General features: G+C 56.2%; 3 protein-coding genes across 27 annotated transcripts in view; 2 read left to right on the forward strand and 1 right to left on the reverse strand.

Annotated features, from left to right (window-relative positions):
- The window catches only part of PEMT (phosphatidylethanolamine N-methyltransferase), a 35,709-nt gene extending 21,830 nt beyond the window's left edge, over positions 1-13,879 (forward strand). For 14 of the 24 annotated variants that reach the window (XM_027517176.1, XM_027517173.1, XM_027517177.1 and 11 more), the window contains 5 exons: positions 9,165-9,310; positions 10,634-10,745; positions 12,010-12,197; positions 13,254-13,328; positions 13,620-13,879. In XM_027517176.1, coding sequence (XP_027372977.1) covers positions 9,165-9,310; positions 10,634-10,745; positions 12,010-12,197; positions 13,254-13,328; positions 13,620-13,677 — 579 coding nt within the window. In that variant the 3' untranslated portion in view covers positions 13,678-13,879. Of the gene's footprint in view, positions 1-3,691; positions 3,794-4,364; positions 4,470-4,923; positions 5,029-5,746; positions 5,884-6,465; positions 6,582-9,164; positions 9,311-10,633; positions 10,746-12,009; positions 12,198-13,253; positions 13,329-13,619 lie in introns of those variants that run through there. The other 10 variants (XM_027517180.1, XM_027517162.1, XM_027517179.1 and 7 more) reach the window with 7 other exon arrangements.
- Positions 13,880-17,142: 3,263 nt separating this feature from the next.
- RASD1 (ras related dexamethasone induced 1) lies at positions 17,143-18,877 on the forward strand. The gene is made up of 2 exons (XM_027517352.1): positions 17,143-17,566; positions 17,788-18,877. The coding sequence occupies exons 1-2, from the start codon at positions 17,281-17,283 to the stop codon at positions 18,330-18,332; spliced, it is 831 nt and encodes a 276-aa protein (XP_027373153.1). The 5' UTR covers positions 17,143-17,280; the 3' UTR covers positions 18,333-18,877.
- Positions 18,878-19,886: 1,009 nt separating this feature from the next.
- Positions 19,887-25,530, reverse strand: MED9 (mediator complex subunit 9). 2 transcript variants are annotated; one of them, XM_027517353.1, is made up of 3 exons: positions 25,237-25,525; positions 21,601-21,735; positions 19,887-21,506 (listed from the first exon to the last, which is right to left on the reverse strand). In XM_027517353.1, the coding sequence occupies exons 1-3, from the start codon at positions 25,455-25,457 to the stop codon at positions 21,290-21,292; spliced, it is 573 nt and encodes a 190-aa protein (XP_027373154.1). In that variant the 5' UTR covers positions 25,458-25,525; the 3' UTR covers positions 19,887-21,289. The 2 variants fall into 2 exon arrangements, with proteins under 2 accessions (XP_027373154.1, XP_027373155.1); XM_027517354.1 differs by lacking the exon at positions 21,601-21,735 and having other exon boundaries at positions 25,237-25,530.
- Between the last annotated feature and the right edge of the window lie 832 nt (positions 25,531-26,362).

The raw sequence follows: 26,362 nt of genomic DNA on the forward strand, positions 1-26,362 counted from the left end.
CTGCAAGCCGGGCCTCCTCAGGTTGTGTCACCTCGGTCCATGGAGACCTGCCTCTCTCCTGGATTAACTGTGAGAAGCACAATTAGGCAAAGCACTTTGCTCAGTGCAGCGCTGGCCCCGGGGGATAAGAGGATTAGCTGCACCCTCGGGCTCAGCACTGATGTTCTGATATTCCCCGGGGGGCTTCGCTGGCCCCATAGCACCTTCTCCTAGGTGGCGCTGGGCACAGGCCCATCCTCTCTGGGCAGGGGCTCACAAGCAGGCCTCTCTGTAGCCCTGGGCACAGCCCCGCTCTGTCACGCCTATCTCTGAACACTGAGGTTACCCCTGGAACATGGACACGTAGCTGTTGATCTCTGGGGCCTTCTCTCCCCTTCCCTGCACCCTCCCCGGATCCCTCCTGCACCCTGCCTGTGGCCCCACTGGCCACCTCTGCCCTGGACCCCTCACCCCTTTCCTTTCTGTGCTGCTCTCCAGTCTCGGGAGGGGATCTCCGTGCCCCACGCCTCGGCTTCTTGCTGTCAGCAGGAATTTTGCCCCGACCTGCTCTGAGCCTCCGGCTGTGGACTGTGGGAAGCGCCCCCCAAGGGTCTCCTGCCCACCCTCCTGGGGGTTGCACAGCAGGGGGTGGGTGGTGGGCACAGGCGCCCAGGCCACTGAAGCTTGGCTTCCCTCCAGCCCCGCAGCCACATGTGCTGTAGGGCCCCGGCCAGGGCTGTGGAGCCAGCTGAGGTCCATCCACGCACAGCACCCTGGATGGTCTGGTGGCTGAGGGAGGGCAGCTGCGGAAGGCGGGCTTCCGTGTGAACAGGCGCTGGAGAAGGCTGGACAGGGCAGAAACCAGAGCAGAGGCTGGTGGGCAGGGACGGGGGTAGATTGAGGGGAATTTTCCAGTCCAATGGAAGTGTCCTCTGCCTCAATGAATTTTACTTTACCTCTAAATCTGCCCTGAAAGAGTCTCTTCTTCTAAAATAAACTACTCTTACCTCAGAAAAAAAAGAAAGAAGCCTCCTGGCTGGAGGTGCTCGTGCTGGGCTGACACTGATGTTGGTGTTAGTGATGGTGTCGGTGGTGTGACCCACCCAGCCCGCTGATGCCGAGGGAGGCCCAGCCAGCCGCTTACCGAACCCACATACCCACACAGCCACCCAGCTGTCACCAACACGGCCAAATTTCCTTGCCAGGGCTGAAGTCCATGTAAATATTGATCAGAGAAGGAAGGCTGGGTTTTGCTGTGTTTGGTTAATAGTTGAAGAGCCACTAGCTCCTTGGCTGTTTTCCCAGTGCCTTCATACCAGTGGGCCTTGTTTCATTTAAAATTTTAAAGAGATCCTAAAATGCTGTGTCATTCAAACGCTGAAAGTGCAGGAGGAAAACGCTCATTTAAGTGAATACCCGAGGACCTCTCTCAGTAGGAAGTCTCCCTGTCTGTTTAGTGTATTGATTATATAAAACTTAAAAACGGGCAAAGAGAATTTTAGAACCAGTCTGTCAATTTGCAGCAAAAAGCCTGTTAGGATTTTGGGTTGCTTAAGCAAAGACCACGTCGTTGGGATGCCCGGGCCTGCCAGGCGTGGGGCTCTTGGGCCATGCAGCCACCTCATGGCCTACTGAGGGTGTGACTAGCTTTCTTGTGGGGGTGCTGGGGGTCTTTCCTGCTGCCTCCGGGTGGGCATAGGTGGGGTGTCTCCAGCCCTGGCCCAGCTGTGGGTCCAGGGAGGGTGGGCTGCCGGTGGGGCCTCACAGCCGAGCCGTCCTCTGAGGAATTTGCCATTTGAGAGCCTCCAGACCACCCCATCCCAGACCCTGCAGTGGGAGGTGAAGGCAGCTCACTGCCCCCTGGGGTGGGGGAGCATGACGGCAGCCCCGGCCCCACCCTCAGGTTCGTCCATCACATCTCCTCCTCTGCAAGTCATGTGCATCTAAGACATCGCTGCATGACTCAGGGCCTATGGCTTTTCTCGTGTGTTTTCCTCTAGACCTTTCATGGTTTCAGGTTTCGTACTCAGACTGTTAACCTGCTTGTGTTCATCTGTGTGTGTGGTCTGAGTTACAGGTTCTGTGTGTGACCCCCAGCCCCGTTCCCCTCTGTCCTTTGAACTGATTGCCCTCGCACTTGGCCACACATCAGTTAACCCGACACACGCAGTCCTACTTCAGGACTCCCTGTTCTGTTCCGACGGTCCGCGTGTCTGCCTTTGCACCAGCACCACAGTCCTGATCCCGGTCGCTTTATAACATGGCTCAAAATCTGCCGAGTTGGCCCCGCTCTGTTCTTCTTTTTCATTTGTTTTGGCTATTCTGAGTGCTTTGCATTTCTGTGAGAATTTTAGAACCAATCTGTCAATTTGCAGCAAAAAGCCTGTTAGGATTTTGATTGGGGTCAAGTTGAATCTATAGACCAATCAAGGAGAACAGACTTCTTACTAATGCTAAGCTTCCAGACCCATGGACACTCGGTTTTTTTTTTTTTTAAGATTTTTTTTTTTTTTTTGATGTGGACCATTTATAAAGTCTTTATTGAATTTGTTACAGAATCGCTTCTGTTTTATGTTTTGTTTTTTTGGTCTCGAGGCTTGTGTGATCTTAGCTCCCTGACTGGGAATCAAACCCACATCCCTTGTGTTGAAAGGAGAAATCTTAACCACTGGGCCACCAGGGAAGTCCCTCTTCGTTTATTGAAGTCTTTTCTCAAGTTCTTAGTGAAGCTTCAGTTTTCGGGGTACGCATCCTGCACTATCTGTCGATTTCATCAGTTTGTGTAGGTGATTGCGGGTCATGCGTGTTTCAGTGGACATGAGGTCTTCTTCCTGGCCTATGGGAGCATCTGGGGTGATGTCAGCAGCTGGGTTTTCACAGATGCCTTGCGTTCGGACAAGGGTGTTCCCTATCACACCTCCCGTGCTGACTTTCTGTCAGGAAGGTATATTGGATTTTTGTCAAATGTTCTTTTGTGTCTCTTAAGGCGATCATAGTGTTTTCTTCTTATGTAGTTTGTTTATATGGTAAATTACATTGATTGGTTTTCAAATGTTAAACCAACTTTTCACTCCTGGTATAAACCTCACTCGGTTGTGCGGATGTATTGTCCTTTTAGTATATTGTTGATTCCATTGGCTGATTCATTAATGTTTTGTCTAGAATTTTTGAGTTTTGTTCAGGAAGGGTCTTTTTCTCTATTTTTTTTTTGTGTGTGTGATGTTTTGGTATCTGGTAATGCTGGCTTCATGGAGTGAGTTGGGGAGTGTTCCTTCCTTTTCAATTTTTGGGAACAGTTTGTACATAATTGGGATTATTTCTTCCTTAAATGTTTGGTAGGATTCACCAGTGAAGCCTTCTGGACCTGGAACTTTCTTTTGTGAAGACTTTTGACTCCATGTCAAAATACATGGATGGACATAGTGTATGCTGGTTGAACCCTCTGCTTCTTTTCCTGCACAAGCTTTGGTCAAATTCACTGGTGTAAAGTTTTTCATGTATCCTTTTTTGCCCTTTTAATGTCTGTAGACTCTAGTCTAGATGTTGAGAATCTGTGTCTTTTTTTTTTTCTTGCTCAGTTTGAGTAGAGGTTTTAGAAGACCAGCTCTTGGTTTCATTGATTTTTCTCTAGTGTTTTTCTATTTTCTATCATTGATTTCCACTCCACACTTTCTCCTACTTACACGGGTTTCATTTTCTCTCCTTTCTCTAGTTTCTTGTGGGAGCTGAGACCAGTGACCGAGACCTTCCTTCTCTCTCCTGTGGGTGTTCAGTGCCATAAACCCTCCCAAGCCGCAGCATCCCACAGATGCTGGTATGTTGTGCTTTCATTTTCACTCAATTCAAAATCCTTCTTGTTTCCTTTTCCATTTTTCCTTTCCCCCAGGAGTTGGTTTTTTAGGAAATGTGTTACTTAGTTTCTAGATGTTTGGGGATTTTTTCAGAGAGCTTTTTCTGTTATTAATTTCCGATTAACTCCATTGTGGTCAGAAAACACACGTTGTGTGATGTGGAACGCTTACCGTGACTTGTTTTACTTCCCGGAATGTGCTCTATCTTGGTAAATCTCCTGTGTGCACTTGAAACTAATTTCTTTTCCTGTTGTTGTTGAGTGAAGTCTTTTATAAACGTCAGTATACCGACTTCCCTTTCACTTTTCACTTTCATGCATTGGAAAAGGAAGTGGCAACCCACTCCAGTGTTCTTGCCTGGAGAATCCCAGGGATGGCGGAGCCTGGTGGGCTGCCGTCTATGGAGTCACACAGAGTCGCACGCGACTAAAGTGACTTAGCAATACTGAGTTGGTTGACAGTATTCAAATCTTTATCCTTACCTGTTCTATCAGTACTGAGAGGGGTGTTGAAGTAACTATTTCTGTTTTGCAGATTTATCAGTTTTACTTCATGGACTGTAAGCTCTGGCATCAAGTGCATGAATGTTTAGGATGTTATGTCTTCTTGGTTAATTGTGAAACAATCTTCTCTATCTTGGTAATAATGTTTGCTCTGAAATCTACTTTGTCTAAAATTTATACAACCACTCAGCCTCATTTCCACCAGTGTTAGTAGAGTGACTGTCGTGCCAGCCTGTTGTGGTTAGCTGGTTTGAATCTTTATAAGTGTATTTTGTGTAGCCAGCATGCAATTGGATCATTTTTTATCCAGTCTGACAATCTCTGCCTTTTAATTGAGATGCTTGGCCATAAGCATTTAAGTTATTATCGATGGGGTGAGGCTTAAATCAGCATCCTTCACGCCTTCATGTCCAGTGTTTGGAAAGCCCTTGTATATTTGTCTGTTTTGTGTGTGTGTGTGTGTGTTTCAGGCGAGTGGGTAAATGCCATCCTTCTTGGCTAGAAGTAGAAAGGACAGCAGTAATAAATGTCATACAATACTCAGTCTGTGTTCAGTTCTTCTTGATTGTGTCAAAACTATCTTGTTCCAGTTGGTGTGTATGCATCAGGATCCAAATGAGGTCTGCACGTTGCACTTGGTGGACGTGACTCCTGAGCCCCTCACTTTCTTCCATGTCATCTACTTGGGGAGGAGAGTGAGTCACTTGTCTAGTAGGGTGTCTGGGTTTGGGTGATTACATCTTTGTGATGATGCACCCCACTCTGTCCAAGGGTCCCATTCAGTGGCGGGGGTGGGGGGCGGCTCTGAGAAGCAGAGGGAGGAACACGCCTGCTCCCACCGCACCTGGTGGTTCCCAAGTGTGGGGGACAAGTGGCGGCCTGGGCCTGTGGTCCTCCTACTGGCCTGCAGGAGGGGTGAGGAGGTGACTCGGTGGCTGATTTTGAAAGCATTACCTCATCAACAGAGAGAAAAAAAAATTATTGGCCTTTAAATATGCGTCTTGACATACCACACCAGAAACAAGGTTTTGTGCCTAAGACAGCATTTTTGAAGAATGGCTGAGCCCCTCAGACAGAAAGGGTGCTGGGCTAGGAGCTGAGGAGCCACTCAGATTCTCCTCTTACGGCTGGGTGGCCCTTCTGGTCACTCCTGAGGAGCCCTGTCTTCCCCACATATAAATGGATCTCACCCCACCCACCCCAGGCTGGTTTTGAGTGTTAAATGAGCTCAGATGAAAACACTTAAAATTGTCTGGTGCTGAGTTGATGTTGGTGTGATTTTTACTGTTGGAATCTTGACATCCCTGGGTTCTTGGAACAGTGTGGACGTCCTATCCATCCCTGTGGCTTGAGCCTGGGGTCCGTGTGTGAACACAGGCTGCTTCCTCTGGCCAAGGACACTTTACCCTACAGGACCTCTCATCACCCCTTGGTGGACCCCATCTTGGCCCAGCTACTCTGGAGGGGGATGGTCCCCCAGGCCCCCAGAAGGAACCATGCGCAGGTTCCTGTCCTGAAAACTGACCATCCAGATGCCCTCCCGACTGAGAGTGAGTCAGCCAGCTGGTTTTCATGCCAGAGTGACAGGCAAGGGGATTGGGGACAGTAGAGGCAGGAGGGGCCCTGGGGAGCCCACTCCCACTTTGCTCCACCATTAGCTGCTGAAGGGTGAGAGTCTGGGCCTGATGAGTTTGGAAAAATAAAAGGTTTCTGTGGCTAAAAAGTGAAAGCTCTGGGAGTGTAGAGCCAAGGGTCTGGGACAGTGGGCGTGTCCAGGGGGAGGGGGTGGCGCTGGGCTCCTCCCAGATTCCCTCCCCTCCATGGTCCCAGACCCCATGTCCATGGAGTGTGTGATTCCGAATGTGTTCCGGACCCTGGGTGAGGGAGCCGAGCTGCTCAGGGCCAAGGGGCTCAGCTGCCCCCAGGTCTCCTGGCCTCCTCCTGCTTCAGTGTTCAGCCATTTCCAGAAGGACTTTGTGTTCTGTTTGCACAGGTCGTCCCCCGCCGTGGAGGTGGCCCGAGACCCCTCCCCGTACCCCGCCCCTGCATGACCCCCCCACCATGTGACCGCCCCCCCCACTCCACCCCCCGACAAGGGCCCCTTGGGTCTCAACTGCTCTCTCTGCACATAGGTTGCGAGATGGGAACACAAGACCCGAAAGCTGAGCAAGGCCTTTGGGTCCCCCCGCCTGGCCTGTTACACCCTGGGTGGGGCCATCCTGCTCTTGAACGTCCTGCGCTCCCACTGGTAAGGACCCCTCCCCTCCCCCGCTACCCCCAACCCCACCCCAGGCCCCTGGGGGAGCCCCCTCCTCCATCCCACCCCAACCAGGGAAGAGGTGGGAGGTGCCTGGAGCCAACGTGAGGGGCGGGGCGCGGGGACTAGGGGGCTGCTCTGAGCCCATCTGCCCCACTGGCTCTGCTGGCTCAGGGAAACCCCTTCTTGGGCTCCACCTGGAGAGGTGGCCCCACGCAGCGAGCAGTGACCTGGGTGTGGTGGAGAGGGCAGCTAGGCAAGCTTGGTGGGATCCCTCCACAATGGGGTTGGCTGCTGCACACCCCCTTCCTCCCCCAGTTACTCTGAAAACTCAGCTTATGGTGGTGTGTGGTGGGGGCGGGGTGGGGGGGGGGATAGACCCAAACAGCCCCACCTGGTGGGCAGCCCAGTGCAGGAGTCTTTGCAGGCACCCTGGCCCTTCTGAAGGAGTGAGCGAGTAAATGAATGAATGAGTGAGCACACAGCATCCCCCATGGCCCCTTCTCCCTGGCTGTCACCAAGGGGGCATTTAAAGCTCCTGAAACATCACATCTCAGGAGACGGGACCTGCTGCCTGTTTTCCCTTCCACAATGTGCTGTTTCTAGTTCTTGTGTATTCTTGGCCTCCTGAGTCCACCATGTAGGGAAAAAAAACCCTGGACCCCAGGCCCAGCCCCACCACTGTTCCTATGGGGTGGAGCCGGGTGGTCCATCCTACCCTGCAGGTGGACTGCACCAAGGTGGGCGGCCAGGTGGGCGTGGGGGGAGTGGAGGGGCAGAGGGCAAGGTGATGGAGAGCCTGTCTGTCTGGAGGGCTGACGACATCCTCCATGTGGCCCCAACTTGAACCCCACTGGCCTGCAGAGGCCAGCAGAGGCGGGTCTATAGACAAGCTGCTGTCCCTGCCATCCTACCGCAAGGCTGGTGCTGGCAGGACGTGTCGCGTCCTGGGCCCCTGAGAGGCCTGGCAGGGGAGAGACCCAGGCCCAGCCCCTCTCCCTGCGTCCAGGCCTGTGTGTCCCTCTCCCTGTGTCACTGTGTCACTGTCAACCTTTTGGCTACGGCTTTCCTCCCGGGTGAATTAACCACCCAGGGAATTGGGGGGCCGAGAAAGGACCCCTCCACTGCAAGCAGGCCTGTTTTCCCTTCTCCCCTCTATGGTCCTCCTCCTGTTTGCCCCCCGCTGACAGGTGTGGGTGGGGTTCAGGTGCAGGGCTTGTGGGAGTCCTGCCCACCCGCCCCCACCGCCGCTCCCCAGCATCCTTCCGCTGTCGCTTTATGTGGTTCCTGCAGGTGGGTTTTCTGTGCCTGTGTGTGGGTGTGGGTGTATGTGGTAAAAGACACATTAATAAAATTGACCCTTTCAGCCACCTTGAGGTATAGTTTTGTGACATTTAGGACCTCTCCCTGGGAGTGGTGTCCGTCCGTCAGCTCGCAAGGCTGTGTCCAGGCCACTTGCTCTACAGACAGGAGAGGTGGAGGGGTGGGAGGGGGCTGAGCTGTGGCCCGAGCTGCCAGCTCTCAGAACTGTGGGTTTATCAGAGCCCAGGGAGGGTGCAGGGGTGGGGCATGGGCGTGGCCACCTGGCACCACACGGGGTGTGCGGCTCTGAGCCAATCCCAGCAGCTCAGCCTGGAGCTGCAGGGTGACCCTGAGCCCAGCAGCAGGAGAGGTGGGTGGAGAGCAGGGGGCGTGGGCAGTGTGACCAGGGGCCAGGTGTGCCCTGACACATGTGCCACTGTTTGACAGGTCACCGTGCAGGCTTCTGCCCGTGGTGTCCTGTTTGCTGTTCAAACAGATGCTTCTCCCGCCTCCCTGTTCCCCTTTCTCACTTTGGGGAAGGGGGCTGCTTTTCCTGGTTGATGAACACAGACTGTGATCCCTTCTGCCTGGCATGGGCTGGCGCCAGGGAGGTGCTCAGGGGAGAAGCCTCTGTTCTCCAAGAGCTGACTGTAGTCTGAGGAGAGAGTTATAGGGAGGCGGGCTTTAGCTCAACCTAAGGAGTTTGACGACATCCAGCTAATGGAGTGGACAAAGGGAGATGGAACTTGCTCTGCTAGAAAGAGCCTGGCAGGGTTGTCCAGTGGTTACGGCTCCTGCTTCCACTGCCGAGGGCGCGAGTTCAATCCTGGTCAGGGAACTAAGATCCCACAAGCTGTGGGGTGTGGCCAAAAGAAGGAAAGAGAGGGGGAGGAATGGAGGATGGAGGGCGGGTAGGCGTGCTCACAACGGAGGGACAGTTGGGTGGAGGCATGATTCCCGAGTCTCCTTCCCTCTGCAGTGCCAGTCATCCTCAGACTGAACACCCTGCTGTCCTGCAGAGTCTAAAATGTTGTCATTCATAATCTGTTTCTTAAAACCACTACGTGTTACAGACAACTCAGGATTTCTGGCTTCTCTGGAAGCAGGCACCAGCCCCCTATTCCGGTCACTTCTTCCGTGGCGGCCCCTCAGCAGGCCACTTGACTCACCCTCAGGACTTGCCTGAGACCCCTGGACAGGCTGCTCTGGGGGCCTGGGGGGCAGGGTGGGCGGCCCCTCTGTGTGGCGGTGACCTCCCCGCCCTGCCCGCAGCTTCACGCAGGCCATGCTGAGCCAGCCCCGGATGCAGAGCCTGGACAACCCCGCGGTCTACCACGTGGGCCTGGCACTCCTGGGAGTGGGTGGCGTGTTCGTCCTTTCCAGTTTCCTGGCGCTGGGCTTCACCGGGACCTTCCTAGGTAAGACCCTGAGTGTGGGGGGCCAGGGCCCTGCTCCCCCCAACTCCAGGCCTCAGCCTGCCCTGCTCAGCGCTGGGGGGCAGACTCTTAAGCCCCAGCCAGCTGCTTGGCCTCCAGGATGGGCCGGGCTTCTGTTCCTGTGTTCAGGTCTTGGGCTGGCAACAGGTGGGGGCGCTGGCCCCTCTCCTTGCCCGTGGCTCCGGAGCTTTGGGGCTGAAAACCCAGTGCTGGCAGGGCTGGACGTCCTACAGACACCAACTCCCAGTCTGGGACTCTGGGGGGAGGGAGCAGGGCGGCTGATGTGCGCGGGTCAGTGGGGCCAGAGCAGAAGGCCAGCCAGGGATCACATCACTCAAGTCCCTGAGGGCCATGCAGGAGACTGGGGCGTCCTCCCAGGAGGAGGGTCCCACAGGGGAGGTCCTCTGGGGGCCCAGGAGCAGGTGGGGATCATTGTGTGGGCCTCACAGGGGTGGGGTGGGGAAGGGAGCCAGGGGAGGGAGGGGTGGTGGTGTAGCCAACCTCAGGAGACCAGGGGTTAGCAGCCCCACAGCAGCGGCAGGGGAAAGGGCAGCCAGGGTCTGGAGGAGGGTCGGGGAGGGGCCTGGAAGCCGCCTGTGGGGGAGCCCCAGGAGAAACGGCCTGGAACGTGGGGCCCTCAGGCTCAGGAATGTAGGTCAGAGTGGCCGAGTCCCCGCCCCCCGCCATGAGCCACCCTGAAGCAGACTTCTGTGCCACCGGGAAGAAAGGCTCCCTGGCCGCGAGCCCTGTCTCCAGACAGCGGTGATGGTGATGCAGCTGCTACTCCTCCAGGCCCACCTGTGCCTGGAGCACGAGGGATACACCATGGGGCCCTAGTGAGCAGCGCTGCTCCCTGTGGGCCATGCCCGGGCCAGGCCGGACTGCGCTGGACACCGGGTCTGTGTCCCCTGCCTCTCGGACCGCCACACCCTCCCCTGGGAGAAGCTCTGGGCTGGCTGCAGGGGGAGAGCTGATCTCCAGGCTGGTGGCCCAGGTGGGAGTGGCCCAGCTGAGGGAGGAGGGGGACGTGGAGCAGAGATAGTGAGTAGGGGTAGGTGTGCTTTAGACAGTGGGGGGCAGGTGAAGGGAAGGGCGACAGGAAGTACCACAAGCCGAGGAGGTGGCAAAGGAGGAGAGGTGTCCAGAGAGCAGGGAAAGTCCCCAAGCAGAGGGGACAGAACATGCAAAGGCACAGGCAAGAGCCGGTGGGGGCGCAGCCCCTGGGCACACCCCCAGTGCCTGCACACCTCCCTCTGGATGGGGCAGCCAGGCTATGACCCTCCTTCCTGCCCGCCCTGTTTGCAGGCGACTACTTCGGGATCCTCAAGGAGGCCAGAGTGACCATGTTCCCGTTCAGCGTCCTGGACAACCCCATGTACTGGGGCAGCACAGCCATCTACCTGGGCTGGGCCATTGTGTGAGTCAGCCCTCGTGCCCCATGGAGCCCAGGGCGCTGGTTAGGGTTCCTTTCCTGGGGAGCTCCTCACTGGTGGGAGCAGAGAACATCCTAGAATGAGGTTGGCAGACTTCCTCTTAAAAGAGTGGGAGGCTCCTGGGCAGCAGGTGACGGAGTGGCTGTGGTTGTGAAATTTGAATTTCACGTCATTTTCACAAGTCACAAAATATTCTTTTGATTTTCTTAAACAACTACAAATATAAAAACTGTTCTTGGCCTAGGGACCACAGGCTGCCAACCCAGTGCTGGAACTGGGCAGGGAGGCCCCCTGCCCACAGCCAGCCTGCAGGATCCACACCCCACAGACTAGGGCTCCTCCGGCCAGTAACCCACAGTCCAGGAGCCTGGTACACGTGCCCCCCACGGCATCTCCCATCTGTCCATTTTCTGGATTAGAATTTCTTCCATAGAAAGGTTTTCTTTGTAGAAACAATTCTGCTTTTACTGAACGCTAGAAAACAACTTTCCAGGAAGGTCACAGGTGCCCCCAGAGTCCAGAAGGACGAAAGGACCTAAAGGAACAAACCTTGATGGTGGACCGTCTGGAGCGGACGTTCCCCCACCAGCCCCACCTTCAGGGGTGGGGGGGTACATGGGATCCAGGCTCTGGGCTTTGAGTGACAAGGAGCTGGAGGGGCACTTGTGGGTCTGCTGGGACCCCCCGCCTGTGCCCACTTCAGACCAGGAAGCCCCCCATCCACCTGCCTTCAGCCTGGCCCCTCTCTCCTGGACTAGGGCAGTGGGATCCAGGGAGGCAGGCTCCCCCCACAGGCTTACCCACTCCCCATAGTGTCTCCTACCTGAGACTGGCAGGGTGAACCCCACAGAGGTCCTTCTGCAAACTTCCCTGCCAGCACACCCACCTTTCCTCTCACTTTCACTCCCAGTCAATCTTTCCAAACCCAACTTGAGGTGTCCCCTCCTCCAAGAAGTCCTCCCTGACCTCCTGATATACACACACATACAGGTTCTTCCTCTGTGCTTAGACGGGGCCTCCCAGGGCAAAATCACAGAGTGGGTCTTCTCTGTCTCCGGGAGTGAGAAGTTGCCCCCTCTACAGGGCTGTTAGGCCAAGGCTCTCAAGAACATATGAGGAACCCTAGGGGCCCAGGCTCGCACAGGCCCCTCAGGAGGGCACCAGCCATGTGGGATGAGGAGGGGCCTCAGTTGTGCAGGGGAGGGAGCCCTTCATCCGAGAGCTCATTAGATATACTCCATTACCTAGGGCCGCCAGACGCTGACCCAGCAGGGCTGCTCCCAGCCCTTCCCAGCCCATCTGTCCCCGACCTGGGGCCCCACAGACAGAGCTTCCCGTTGGCCCAAGCAACCAGATGTGTGGAAGCCCCAGAAGGTCCAAGGTGCTGGGATTCCTAGGGCATCAGCTCGTCAGCCTGAGAGACGCCCCTCCCCAAGGTGCACAGCTGGGTCCCTGGGACCTCCCCAGCCCCACTCCAGGCTCTGGGCTCTGGCACATGGGCCAGAGTTTCCCTGTGGGCCTCAGTTTCCTCATCTGCAGTGTGGGATGATCACTTGCACACGGCTGTTTGGTGACAGTGCTTTCAAGGTGTGGAAGTTCACACAGACAGAACAGAGAAAGGCATTTGGCTCCCGTTCAGGGTCTGTGCCCGGCTGACAAGGGGCCGGCTTCCCAGGCTGGGGCTGGCCACCTTAGGGATACTGTGGCCACGGAGCCCTGGCCCTGAGGTCCCCCGGCGGGTTGGGGGTGGGGTGGGGGGAGGCTCTGCCCACTCCAGGAAGCAGCACCAGGGCCGTGAGCAGGGCCTCAGGAGGGCAGATCTCGTTTCAGCCCCAAAGCATCTGTGCCCTTGGCATGTCCACGTGGCAGTGCCAAGGACCAGGTGGCCCAGCTCACCCTCAAGGTCAATTTGAATGGAGCCCACAGAATGGAAGGTGGGGGTGTCATAGGGGGCACTTGGCCTTCACTGTCCCTGAAGCCCCCAGACGGTGTGAGGTTCTGGGGAGTGGGAGTGGGCAGGCAGAGGGTCCCTGGTCGGGGGTAGCCATCTGCCTTGAGCCACCCAGCCTGGGCCTCATGCTCCCCTCCAGCTCCTGGGCTCCAGGACTTCCTCTTGTCTCCTCCTCAACTCTCTGGATGTGGGGGCCCAGCCTCGGCAGCAGTCACCAGCAGAGAGCCCGTGAAGGGGCTCCCTGGACACTCCACCTGGCTTTGGGTGCCCTGGCCCCATTTCTAGAAAACAGCCTAAGAACACGGCTTCTTGTGGGCAGAGGCCCCACGACCTCCTGTGCGGAAAAAAAACATGCTGACCACTCGGGTGATTCGGGGAGGCCAGTCGTTCGTTTCTCCCTGCATTCTCCCTCCACTCTGTCCTGAGTTTCCAGCTGCAGCTGGAGGCCTGAGGCCCGGGCCTGGACAGGCAGTGGTGAGGTGGACCCTTGTCCGAGAAAAGGCTGGCCCGGGCCTGCCCCTGACCCGGCGTTTCCCCGCAGGCACGCCAGCCCCACCGGCCTGCTGCTGACCGCGCTGGTGGCGCTCATCTACATGGTCGCCATCGTGTATGAGGAGTGAGTAGGCGCTGTCGCGGGCTGGGGACGCCGTGTGCCTGTGGGACCCGCACTGGGCCTTCCTCTCCCTACAGGGCCTCCCTGTGACCCTGGCAGGTGGCCATGGCCAGGTCACTGTCAGAGCAGCAGATGGGCAGCTGACCGGGTAAAGGACAGGCCTGGGAGCCAGGCTGGCAGTGCTGGCTCTTTCTGGTCACACACGGACCCCCCACCCTGTCCACCCTGGGTGGGGAGCATGGGTGGCAGTGTCAAGCTCAGCACCAGCTGACCGAGCCTCTCTCACCCCTGCAGGCCCTTCACTGCCGAAATCTATCAGCAGAAAGCCTCCCAGGCCTACAAGAGGAGCTGACGGCCATGGCCACTCTGGGAGAGTTCCCACCTCAGGCCTGCCCCGAGCACAGGCCCCTCAAGGGGGGAAAGCGGTGCTTGGCGAGGACTGTCCAGTGCCTTGCAAACACGGCTTGAGGGCTCTGGACAGGTGCCTTGTGGCCCCAGAGCCCCCTGCCCTGCTGCCCACCTTGTCCTGACTAATAAAAGGCACCTGACCCATACCCCTTTGGTCTCCATCTGTCCAGGTCAAGGAGGGGCAGGCTGGGGTCTGGGAGAGGGTCCCTGAGCTCGGAGGGGTGCTGTCATCCACACTGGACAGTGGGGGGACTCTCCAGGCCTTTGGGCCTCCTGTGCCCCCCACCTTGCCCCACTTTTGCCCTTCTGGGGGACAGCCCACCCTCAGCTTGCTGGGAGGGAAGCACTGAGCCCCTCCCTGGCATCTCTGGTTACTCTGACATTTCTCTCCTAATGACCTGTGGACCTCACGTGGCCACAAGGAGCAGCCATGGGGCCACCAGGCCTGTGGTCAGGCCTGACTGCAGAGCTGTGGGCACAGGCTGGGGCCCTTGTCCAGGCCCAGCCTCATCTGCACAGCCCCTGGCCCCCAAGGCCACAGAAGCTACTTTACTCCCTTTGGGATGGGAGACGGGGCTCCACCTGTGCACCTGGCCCCCTAGCCTCAGCACCTCACCTGCAAAGTGGCCCCTGTAGCCATGCTCACCCTGGGCCCCTGGGCGCTGTAGGCAGTGCCAGCTGGCCTTGCCATGGAGCTCTTCAAGGCTGCCCTCTGGTGTCTGGGATTCAGAGGTCCCAGGGTTCGAGGAGCTGAAGGAGGCATGGAGGCAGGTCTTACCAATGCCTCTGCTTGCATACGTGCAAGGACACGAAGCTCACCACCTGTGGGCACCTCTGACGTCCTGGAACCATGGCCTGAGCTGTCTCTCTGTTAGGGCAGGACTGCGTGACTCCTGGGTCACGCAGCTATGGGAGTCAGGCCTGGGGTAAGGAGGGTCTGCTGTGATGGGAATAGCCCACAGCTGAGGAGGAAACTGCTGGACAGCTGTGACCTCGGCTGTGGAAGCAAGGTCAGAGGGGAAAGCAGCTCTGGTTAGCTGTGTTCTCTTCGTCAGGCCGTGGCTGTGGGCTGGGGTGACACAGGACCCTCTGTACAAAGAGCTGCTGGGGGCAGTCTCGGGCAGCAGGCCAGCACTCAGCATGCCTCAACACAACTTTCAGGAAACTTCTAAACCGCTCTTTACCAGCAGACCAGGCCATGGTGGACACTTCCTGCCTTGGGGGCCAGCTGTCTGCTTCCAGCCCACCCCCAATATTTTACCAAATGGTTTAAATTTTCCCATTCCACTCTGAGCCAGAAATTTGCTGCATTGCAAAGAAATCATACAGGCAGGTGCCCAGGCCCAGAAAGCAAGACCACCGGTATCATCATAAACCTGGGCAACCTAGAATTAATGCAATGGCTGGAGGGTGGGGGCACACTCTGGGGAAAGAACGGCAGGTGGGTTCAGGGCCTAATGAACTTAGCTGACTTGAGGGACAAGTCCTAGAACCTGGCATCTGTGGGCAGAATCATGCCCAGGTGCCAGGAATTGAGGTTGAGAACCCAGGCTGGGCTCAGTACCTGCCACTGTCACCAGCTGGAAGGGGCCAGGGGAGTGAGGTCATCCCAGTCCTGACATCTGACCTGGGGTCGGGGAGAGGAAGGCTCTGACTCTGGGCTGGGTCCTGGCCCACTAGCCTCCCTAGGGAGAGCTGGACCCTGCAGCTGTGGGACCTGGGCAAATCATTCCCCTGCCTCAGTTTCTCCATCTATAAAATCAAGTTAGTAATAGTTTCCACCCCTCTAGGCTGCCACGAAGAAGGACTTAAGGACTGTGCCTGAAAGTGAAAGTCACTCAGTCGTGTCCAACTCTTGGCGAACCCATGGACTATACAGTCCATGGAATTCTCCCGGACAGAATACTGGAATGGGTAGCCTAATCCTTCTCTAGCAGATCTTCCCAACCCAGGAATCAAACCGGGGTCTCCTGCATTGCAGGCGGATTCTTTACCAACTGAGCTATTTAGGGAAGCCCAAAGACTGTGCCTGGGATGGGATAAATGGGAACCAACCTTTTCCTGGCTCCCCTGCAAAGGGCAGGAAATTCTGCTGGAATCCCGGTCACACAGGGCTGCCTGAGAGGCCCGTGAGAGTCCAGAGGCCCCGTGCAAACCTGTGTGTGGACTAACCCAGAGCTCGGCCTGTGTGGATGGGTGGGTGGTACCAGGTGATAGCCCTGGCTCTCTCCCAAATCAGAAGCTGAACACAGCCCAGCCTCACCTGTCACCATGGGGAGCAATGGCCTTTCCACCAGTTCCAGGCTGGAGTTGGCCAGCTCCGGCAGCCTCTTCCCAGGCCTTTCAGCAGCGGCCCACTCCTGGTTACTGACCAGCCTGCTGCCCCCTGGTTTGTTCTGCGGCCTCGTGGGTCATTTACTATTGTTATTACCACAGCCCTACACTGTTTGCAAGTTCCCAACCAATCAGAGCCAAAGCTCCATCTTCCAGGAGAGGAATACCAAGTCCAGAGAGGGCCAGAGACTGCTGTGATGCCCACGCAGCATTCAGGGTCATCCTGGCTTCCAGACTATCTCCCCCAACTAGAAAATGGGAATGCTGGCCCATGAGACTCCAAAGCACAAGATGCTATGGGGAAGGGAGGGAGGGGACATGGGCCTGACTACTGAAAGGCAAGCCTCTGGTCCTTCCAGGCTCCAACAGGAAGACGGCAGGGGCAACCTCTGGCTGAAACTCCTGCCAGGAACCAGCGCCTCTCTGGCTGGGAGAAAGGAGCTGAAGCCTGTCGTGGGGCGCGGGGTCCTGAAGCTCCGGCTTCGCGGATTCCAGCCCCGAGCTCCGAGCTCCCGGGTCCCGGCTCGGCCGGCGGGGCCTCGGCTGCCCTCTGGCGGCGGGAGCGCGCCGAGCCCACCTCCCGCTGACACCGCCGCCCCGGACTCCAGGGGGCTGGGCCTGCCCCGTTCTCAGAGCTGGTCCGAAGGTGAGCAGGGACCCGGGAGCGGTGCCTGGCACCTGGCACACACCTGCCGTCGTGCTGCCCAATGTTGTTATTCTCCGAGGAAAGTGCGTTCCAAGGAAAGCGTGCGCGTGTGAGTCCTGCGGTGGGGAAGCGGGTTGGGGGAGGGGGGGCGGTCCTTGCAAGGGGTCGGAAGCACAACCAGAAGTGGGTCCCCGACGCCCTTGCGGCCGCTGAAGCAGCGAAGCGCAGGGTCCGCGCGCCCGCAAGCCGGAGGCAGACCCTGAGCTGGTCTTCCCAAGTCCCGCCAGCGGGAGAGGGCAGCGGCCAGCGGAGGTGGACGGAGGGTGCAGTGGAGCCCGCGGGAGTGCGCACCGTGACGCGCAAGGCGGGGCGGGGCGGGGCGGGGCGGCCACGCGGGCTGCATATAAGGGCGGTGCTGGACGCGTAGAGCCAGAGCTTTTGTCCGGAATCCAGAGCCCCGCTGAGCCCAAGCCCGAGCTGCCGGCGGAGCCGAACTCTTCCCTGCGCCCCAACCACCGTCTGCTCGTCTCACGGCCCCGCGCCCGGCCCCCTCGGTCCCTCTGCTCAATGAAACTGTCCGCGATGATCAAGAAAATGTGCCCGAGCGACTCGGAGCTGAGGATCCCGGCCAAGAACTGCTACCGCATGGTGGTCCTCGGCTCGTCCAAGGTGGGCAAGACGGCCATCGTGTCGCGCTTCCTGACGGGCCGCTTCGAGGACGCCTACACGCCCACCATCGAGGACTTCCACCGCAAGTTCTACTGCATCCGCGGCGAGATCTACCAGCTGGACATCCTCGACACGTCCGGCAACCACCCATTCCCCGCCATGCGGCGCCTCTCCATCCTTACCGGTGAGCCCGGGCGGCCAGAAGCGGGCATGGGGAGGGAGCGCGCCGCCCTGGTGACGGGGACCCCTTGTCCCGGGCGCGCGGGCTGGAGGCGCGGTCCGTGCGCCACGATGGGCGCTGGAGAGGTCAGCGTGCCCCTCGCAGCGGCCGGAGCCCCTGAAATCAGCCCGCCTCAGCTGTCCCCTGGTAGCCGCCCTCACCCTCTTCCGCTCTGTCCCCCTCAGGAGACGTGTTCATCCTGGTGTTCAGCCTGGACAACCGCGACTCCTTCGAGGAGGTTCGGAGGCTCAAGCGGCAGATTCTCGACACCAAGTCGTGCCTGAAGAACAAGACCAAAGAGAACGTGGACGTGCCCCTGGTCATCTGTGGCAACAAGGGGGACCGCGACTTCCACCGCCAGGTCGAGCCGCGCGACATCCATCAGCTGGTGGGCACCGACCCCGGGCGCTGCGCCTACTTCGAGATCTCGGCCAAGAGGAACAGCAGCCTGGATCAGATGTTCCACGCGCTCTTCGCCATGGCCAACCTGCCGCGCGAGATGAGCCCGGACCTGCACCGCCGCGTGTCGGCGCAGCACTGCGAGGCGCTTCACCAGAAGGCGCTGCAGGGCAAGAGGCTGCGGCGAGCGGGCGGCGACCGCGACGACGCCTTGGGCATCCTGGCGCCCTGGGCGCGCAGGCCGAGTGTGCACAGCGACCTCATGTACATCCGCGAGAAGGCCAGCGGCGGCAGCCAGGCCAAGGACAAGGAGCGCTGCGTCATCAGCTAGGAGCCCCCGCCCCATGTGGCCGCAGAGCCTCAGGAGGCCCTGTAGTTCGAGTGTCCGGGCCACGTGCCCCAAACTGCGGGCGTATTCCTACCCGGCGCCCCAGCCCGTGCACCGGGGAGAGTCAGTGAACAGAGAAGGGACCGTCATCTGCTCCGAAAGGAATGAGAACTGGCTGAGGCCCGACTCCCCCCACTTCCGATGCCTGTTGGCGCCCACCACTTTTCTCACAAAGCCCTAAAAATGGGGGCGGGGATGGAAGTTAAGCTTGTCCTGCTGGCAGGAGCAGCGGGGGCATTATCTGTGTGATTGGGGGTTGCCATGACAGCTGGCCGGAAACCAAGGGTGGGGTCAGATCATAGGGAGTGACTTGTTTACATGTGTGTGCAATTGCACAAAGCAAAACATAAAACTTGCACTTTATAAGAGTTCTGGTGTCACCCTGGACATGAACAAGATCTTACCTAAGTGTTTGTACTGCATGTTGAGTCTTTAAAGTTATCGTTACTGGTTTTTTACTATAAAATAAAGTAATTTAAAATGGAAAACCATGCTTCCTCTGGCTTTAGAAATCGGGGAGGAGGGAGGGCAGGTCTCTACTTCTGTGAACTGGACTAGCTTTTCCCAGAGCTGCAGATGAACCCTGGCCTGAAAACAGCTCCCTGGAGACAGGCCCCAGAAAAGCTCCCCAACAGCTGGAAGCCCTTCTGTTTTGGGAGCCACTTGAGAAAGCCAGGACACAAATAAAGGGCTTCAGGGTTCAGCCATGCACCACCTAACTTGTCCCCCCACCCCCTGCCCCTCCAAGGGCCTCCGGGACTGACCAGCATGTCCTACGCTCAGCACAGGCCCAGGGCAACAAAACATCACCAAACCTGGAACCATCAACGGTTCGAGGGGCCACTCCAGCCCTCCTTTGTGCAGGACCCTTGTCCTGAGTCGGTGCAGGCTCTGCCACTGAGCTACCTGGACCTAGTTACCATTTGTGGCCCTGGCCCCTCTGGCCTCCCTCCCTCCTCAGGGGGGTCCAGCACCCCCTCTGCAGCTGAGGGCACCAGCTCCCACCTGGTGACCCGGTTCCCTCCGCCACATGAGGCTGCACAAGCCCAGGGCAAGGGACAGCTGGCAAGCCTGACTTTCCACCTGTGAAACACGAGAGAGCAGACGCTTTTGCTGGGGGCTGCTCTGAGGGCCGTGGGCAACGTCTCCGCATGGTGCCCGCTGCCCAGGAATCCAAGTGAGGAGTCCAGGTGTCCCAGGGGAGGACTGTAACTCTGCTTTGGTGGACTGCTCCCTGCCAGGACCCGACCTACATCCGCAAGGAGGGATGATGGCCCAGGGGCTGACCACAGGCAGGACGACCCTCCGGGCCACCTGTACCCTGGGGTCGGATGCCACTCCCAGAAGGGTCATCCCATGCTCATTCTGGTGTAGCTAGTGTGGCCATGTTCTCGGGCTGGGGGCGGTTGCTCAGTCTCTTCTGCGTAAAGGGGAGGTTTTCCTCTCAACTATCACGGGGATGTCCTAATGTGAATGTCTCAGTACAGACCCACGATGTCCTGACAGCAGAGCACAAGTTCTTTTAATCACACTCTTGAAAAGCGTCACAGGTCACAACACCGGAGCACAGAGGAGACCCACGAGGAGCCCATGTCCACTGCAGTCTCGCAGCAAGCTCCGGCCGCCTGGTATTTCTGAGCTTCACATTCCATGGTTATTTGGTTGGAGCCTTAAAATCGGCCCACACAGTACTGTACTCTTGAAACTTCAAAAAAATAACTGACTCAGTTTATAACAGCCCCACGGCAGAGCTGGCCTCAGGTGACACCCACTTAAATTCAGAGCCTGCTCCTCTGGATGAGGCTGCTGAAACCTCACCCTTCCCCTGGACACGTGACAGGTGGCTGCCAGCAGACTCAGACAGAACCCCAGCTTGGAACACCCTTATCCTACATTCCTGCCAAATGGCGGGCGCCCGTCATCCCTGACGCGGCTGGCACAGGGATGAGCCCACTCTAGATCTGAGTGATACTCGCCACTTGTCCCCACGTTTCAGAAGCTTTCGCCTCAGGCTGGTCACACAAACGCAATTTCTGTCTGGAGAAACAAGGGTGTTTATAAACATCTATGAACCAGGACTGGGCCGCACGATTGCCAGGGCCAGCTTCCCCCACCCCAAGGGGCCGTCAGAATCACGGCCCAGTTGTCCTTTTCCATGTGACCCCCGAGTGCACGCAGTGAGGCCAGGGGGGAGGTCATCGGTGAACCAGGGACAGGACTTGGGAAAGCTGAAGAGGGTGTCTGTTCATCTCATCAGACCACAGCTGATGAGACCACATGGTCTGAGGTGGTCTGGCCATTCTTGGGCAGTAAATGGCTAAACGAGCTGACTGAAGGTAACAGGGGATAAAGGAGCAAGAGCTACAAGAAACAAGGACATGGGTGGCAGAGAACCTGGGCGGGGGGTGCCTGGTGGGTTCCTGGTTGATACCCCATGAACAGTAACACCCATGCCTCAAACAGAAAGAAACAACTGTTCCAGGGCAAAAGGCTACCCCACAGTCTCTGAAACCATGCATTTCTCTCAAGGCCTTTCTCCATGCGTGTGCAGGCCTAACTGTCCACACACACTGCTGCTCACTGGACACCAGGTTCCTGGTGCACCCACCGTCCGGGGTGGGTGGGGAGGGGCAGAGGGAAGCCGCCTCCCTTCCAGCTGTGTCCCTCCCCAGAGGCAAGAGGCAGCCCCACCTCCCAGCCTCAGGAAGCCTTCCTCCTTCAGCAGACAGTTACTGCGCATCTGGATGGGGGCACAGTACACGAGGATGCCCAGGGAACCAGCTCAGGCACTGGCTCTGCAGTCAGGGGTAAAGTTCAGCTAGGCAGGCAGTACCAGAGTCGTTCCACAGGGCTGGGAGACAGGACGCCGGTGCCCCAGCACTCCTCCTGGGGTCGGCTCGTCACTCCTTGGGGATCTCAAACATGCACAGGCTCTTGTACTTCTGCAGCAGTTCGTTCTTGGTCCGGACCTGCTCTCGGAGGCGCTGCAGCTGCTGCTGCTGCTGCTCGGGGCTCAGGTGGATGCCAGGCATGGTGCTAACCACCTTGCGCATCTCCTGGAATTTGGCCTTCAGGGTGTTCAGGTCCTGGTGGATGTCGGGACTGTCCTTGTCCATGCTGCGGGGGCAGAGGGCAGGCGTTAGCACCAGCAACCTGAGAGCTCCCTCCTCACTCCCCCAAACCCCGCATTAGAATGCCTGTCACCTGTCACCTGCATATTGATCTGTGCAATGGGGGATGGGCAGGCACCCCTGCCCGCCTCCCCGCAGCAGATGCACACGGGAAGCAGAGCCTTCCTCCAGGGCTGCCTCCCCAGCCCAGCCTGTGGCAACCAAAGTAACATTTGCTGAAAGAGTGAACACAGATAAGTTCCTACATATCTGCTGAATGAATAAAAACCATCACCAACATCAGGCAACAAGTGGCAAGCAAAACCTAATGAAGTACCACATTCCTTCTAACGTGAGACACTACAGGCCATTCAGGAGACGATCAATGAGCAAGAGCTAATTTTAGCTGATGTTCTGATCCCTGAACCTGTTAACATGCAGTCTGATTTCCACAGAGCTATTCATAAATTTTACATTAGTCACAGCTACTGGAAAACTTTCAGCAGATACTCGCTCTCTCCCACCTCTCCCACCAACTCGGGTAAACTGAGCCTTCTGGTCCCGCTCACTTTAAAGGTGGGATCATATCTTCACTCGTAGCTATTGTCGGCTTCCCGGAGACCCATGTTCGCTGTCAAGTTAAAGGAAGCAAGAACAAAACCCTTCACCTGAGAACACAGAAAGAGCCCATCAGTTGCTCCTGTATATTTTTTAAAAGTTAGGAAATGGATGGATGAGCCTTTGAAAACAGGTGGTTGAGACTAAAATCTAAAAGCCGATGCACAGGCTGTTTTAAGTCACCCACTGAGGCACAAGAGGGGAAAGCTGTCAAGGATCATTTATTTCTTTCAATAAACGTTCATCCCTATTGGGCAATTTCAACCCAGATGGTGCTAATTCATGTTTATTAGTAATCATTTCTCTGCTTACGCAGACAGAAGAGCCATCTTTCCCGGTGATCCGCTAGTTAGAGCTCATTCCTGACAGATGAGATGCACTGGGGCCTGCTCACTGTTTATCAATAACTCGAACTCGGAAGCAAGATCTGGAGAATCAATAGTTTATTCTGGGGAACAAATAAAGACATCTCCTGTTGTCTTCTGAGGCCCTCGATTCACATACACCAACTCTGGTGCACCTCACCCCAGCTTCAAGGAAGCGTTTTATATTCTGTTTCCTTCATGTCTCAGCTCTGATCTACAACTCTTGACAGACACCATCTGGACTTCTGAATTCATTCCACTTGGATGGCATATGTGCTAACACGTTGTTACAAATTTAAGTCCCAAGGCAATTTTGAAATTATAGTTTTAAGAAAACTGATTCACAACACATAAGTCTGAAAGGACAAGGTATAAACAAACAAAAAAAATAAAAATTTTCTAAACAATAAGGTCCTACCATATAGCACAGAGAACTATACTTAATAGCCTATGACAAACCATAATGGAAAAGAATATTTTTAAAAAAAGAATGTCCACATATGTGTAACTGAATCACTTTTCAATTTGTTTTGACAAAAACGTAACCACACTACACACATGGTTCTGATTCTTGCTTTTCTCACCTGAAATGCACCTCGGACAGCTAGATGAGCTGGCTGTTATGGGTATGTGGATGTTTGTAACTGATCACCTGCAGGCCGAATGGGGATGGCCACCCCACACCTGCGCCATGTGTGTGGGCACCCACCGCCCCTCAGTTAGTGCTGCGGCTCTGCCTGCCACCACCCTCAGCAGTTCATCCCTGATCCCCCTCCTACTCCCCAGCTTCCTGTGGACCCCAGTCCTCTCCTCCTCCTAAAGCCCTCTGTCCCATCTACCTTCACAAAACCCAAGCACTAGCTCAAAAACTTCAGATGACTCCTCGACTCCCCACTTCAGTGTCTCTGGGGTCAGACACCCAAGAGAGTCTATTTTCTTTGGCTGCCAGTTGAGAAGTTGGGGACAGGAAAGGGGAGGTATGGGTGAAGGGTGGAGCCGGGTCTCAATGTCCAGTCTGTGGACTTGCTCTCAAGCTCCTGTTCTCAGTACGGCTCCCCTCCCCCAGCCCCCACAATGTGCCTAGTGTTCCCCAGTCCAGACACTCTGGCTGACTCTTTCCTAAAACAAATCTTGGCAAAGTACAAGCCTTTAAGCTGTCTGACCAAGGTCATTCAGCTGGTACCTTATAGAGCTATCATTTGTGGTTCATTTTTGGATGGCAACACCTATTCAGTGGACATGAGATTGAGTAGACTCTGGGAGATAGTGAAGGACGGGAAGTCTGCTGTGCTGCAGTCCATGGGGTTCCAAAGAGTCAGACGACTGAGCGACTGAACAACAAACAACGACAATTATTACTCATATATTAGAGATAAGAAAATCAAGGCCTAGAAAGGCTATGCACTTAACTAAGATTCCAACACAAACAAGTATCAACATGCAGATCTGAACTCAAGAAGATCTGACTTCAAAGTCCATGTTCTTTCTTGTGGACAACGCAGCTCCGTCTTTAAGGCCAGCCCAACCCAACTGCTCTATCAGGGTCAAAAATAGACTCTGAGAATGTGTACACTGTGTGTTTTCATTTTTCTGTATTTTTTGTAAAACCCGAATAAGCATATTTGGCTTGATCCTGGATAATGCCTGGGACTCCAGGGCTGCTTCTGTGTTTGTTTGCTTGGTTTGTTTGCTTGGTCACTCTGCCTAGAAGTGCTACCTGATTACAGGCTCCTGGGAACAGAACAGTCTGCCTTGCCCAATAAACACTATGTTCACACCAAGTGAAGCCAGATGAACTTAAGGTCTACTGTGACTACTGAGAGAACAAAGTCTTCACAGTCGTCTGAAAAGCAGTGGAAGCGTCACATCATCCCAGGGCAAGTGAATCTAATCCGCCTCAACTCTAAACCAGCTAGGCCATCAGCAGTACGTTTCGTATTGTGAGTATCGATTCCATTTCAGCAAAACATCCAAGAGCATGTTGATGTTCACTTGAATGTTACTGTAAAAGTAACTTTGTTGTAATCCACTTTGCTTTTATTTTTTAATGGCTGAATAAAAAGTTCAAGCCCAGGGGTTTAAACTTTGCTATCATGTGGACATAAATAACAGTTAAAAATAATTTGGGCAAATGTGAGGATTGGGGAGATTTTGGGCTGTGTGTGTGTCCGTGTGTTTTCCTTCTAAGGATAAGTTTGAAAACTCAGGTGATCTGAAGACTGGCCAAAAGAAGACAATCACCCCCTGTGTCGCCATGACAGGGCACCCAAGTGCTGGCAGGAGGTCAGCGCCCTACTCCTGTAAAGTTCCCAACATCACCCCTATAATCTCTTTGCATTATGGGTTATTCCGCTCATGAGTTTCCCCTTCTAACTGGTGAGCAAGGTGGGGATGAAAAGTCGGCCCCTCCACGTGTACACGCCACAGCACTTAGCAGTGTGCCACACATGGAAGATGACCCGTATCTATCGGATCTGTGGGAAAACAGGCTCACCAGGCTGCACCCGAGTGGTCTGCCCGCAGCGTCTGCGCACTTGCTGTCTACACTGGCTTCGTTTTAAGAACGCTGCTTGCCAGCACGGGGCCTGGCAACTCCCAGGATCGACTGCTGAACACTTGGGACTGCTCGTGGTGGCCTCTGCGTGGCCGCTCCCCTCCGGGTGTGTCTTCCCTTTGGTACCGTGGGGCGCCCCTGGATTTCGGACACGTGACGGGCAGCGGGGGGCGTGCGGGCTGATTCCCCCGGGCCCTTACCATTTGATGATGCTGTGAACCAAGGGAAGGAAAGAGCAGTTCTCCTCCGCCTTCACGCCGGCAGGGGATGGAGGCTTCGGCACGGGCTGCGGCTGCTGCGCAGAAACAGACGGCGGCGGCTGTGGCTGCGGCAGCGGCTTCATCTCCGGCAGCGGAGGCTCGGCGGGCGGCGGCAGCGTGTCCTCAGCCTGCCGTCCGGCAGCAACACCCACAGAAGCCATCGTGTCCGGGACCCCAGCAGCCGATCACCGGGGCAGGCGGCTTCGCGCGCCGGAAGTGTCGCTGATTATGACGTCACCACCGTGCGCCGCGGAGGCGGGGCCGGGCCTGGCGATCGTTACTAGGCAACAGGCGGCTGGTCCTGGGTGGCCTGGATTTCATGGTGCGCAAATGTTCAAGCTGGTTTTAGAAAAGGCAAAGGAACCAGAGATCAAATTGCCAACATCCGCTGGATCATCGAAAAAGCAAGAGAGTTCCAGAAAAACATCTATTTCTGCTTTATTGACTATGCCAAAGCCTTTGACTGTGTGGATCACAATAAACTGTGGAAAATTCTGAAAGAGATGGGAATACCAGACCACCTGACCTGCCTCTTGAGAAACCTATATGCAGGTCAGGAAGCAACAGTTAGAACTGGACATGGAACAACAGACTGGTTCCAAATAGGAAAAGGAGTACGTCAAGGCTGTATATTGTCACTCTGCTTATTAACTTACATGCAGAGTACGTCGGAGAAGGCAATGGCACCCCACTCTAGTACTCTCGCCTGGAAAATCCCACGGATGGAGGAGCCTGGTGGGCTGCAGTCCATGGGGTCGTTAAGAGTCGGACACGACTGAGCGACTTCACTTTCACTTTTCACTTTCATGCATTGGAGAAGGAAATGGCAACCCACTCCAGTGTTCTTGCCTGAAGAATCCCAGGGACGGGGGAGCCTGGTGGGCTGCCGTCTATGGGGTCACATAGAGTTGGACACGACTGAAGTGACTTAGCAGCAGCAGCAGTAGCAGCAGAGTACATCATGAGAAATGCTGGGCTGGAAGAAGCACAAGCTGGAATTAAGATTGCCTGGAGAAATATCAAAAACCTCAGATATGCAGATGACACCGCCCTTATGGCAGAAAGT

This window comes from Bos indicus x Bos taurus, chromosome 19 (genome assembly GCF_003369695.1).
Source record: "Bos indicus x Bos taurus breed Angus x Brahman F1 hybrid chromosome 19, Bos_hybrid_MaternalHap_v2.0, whole genome shotgun sequence".
In the NCBI taxonomy this organism is placed as follows: domain Eukaryota; kingdom Metazoa; phylum Chordata; class Mammalia; order Artiodactyla; family Bovidae; genus Bos; species Bos indicus x Bos taurus.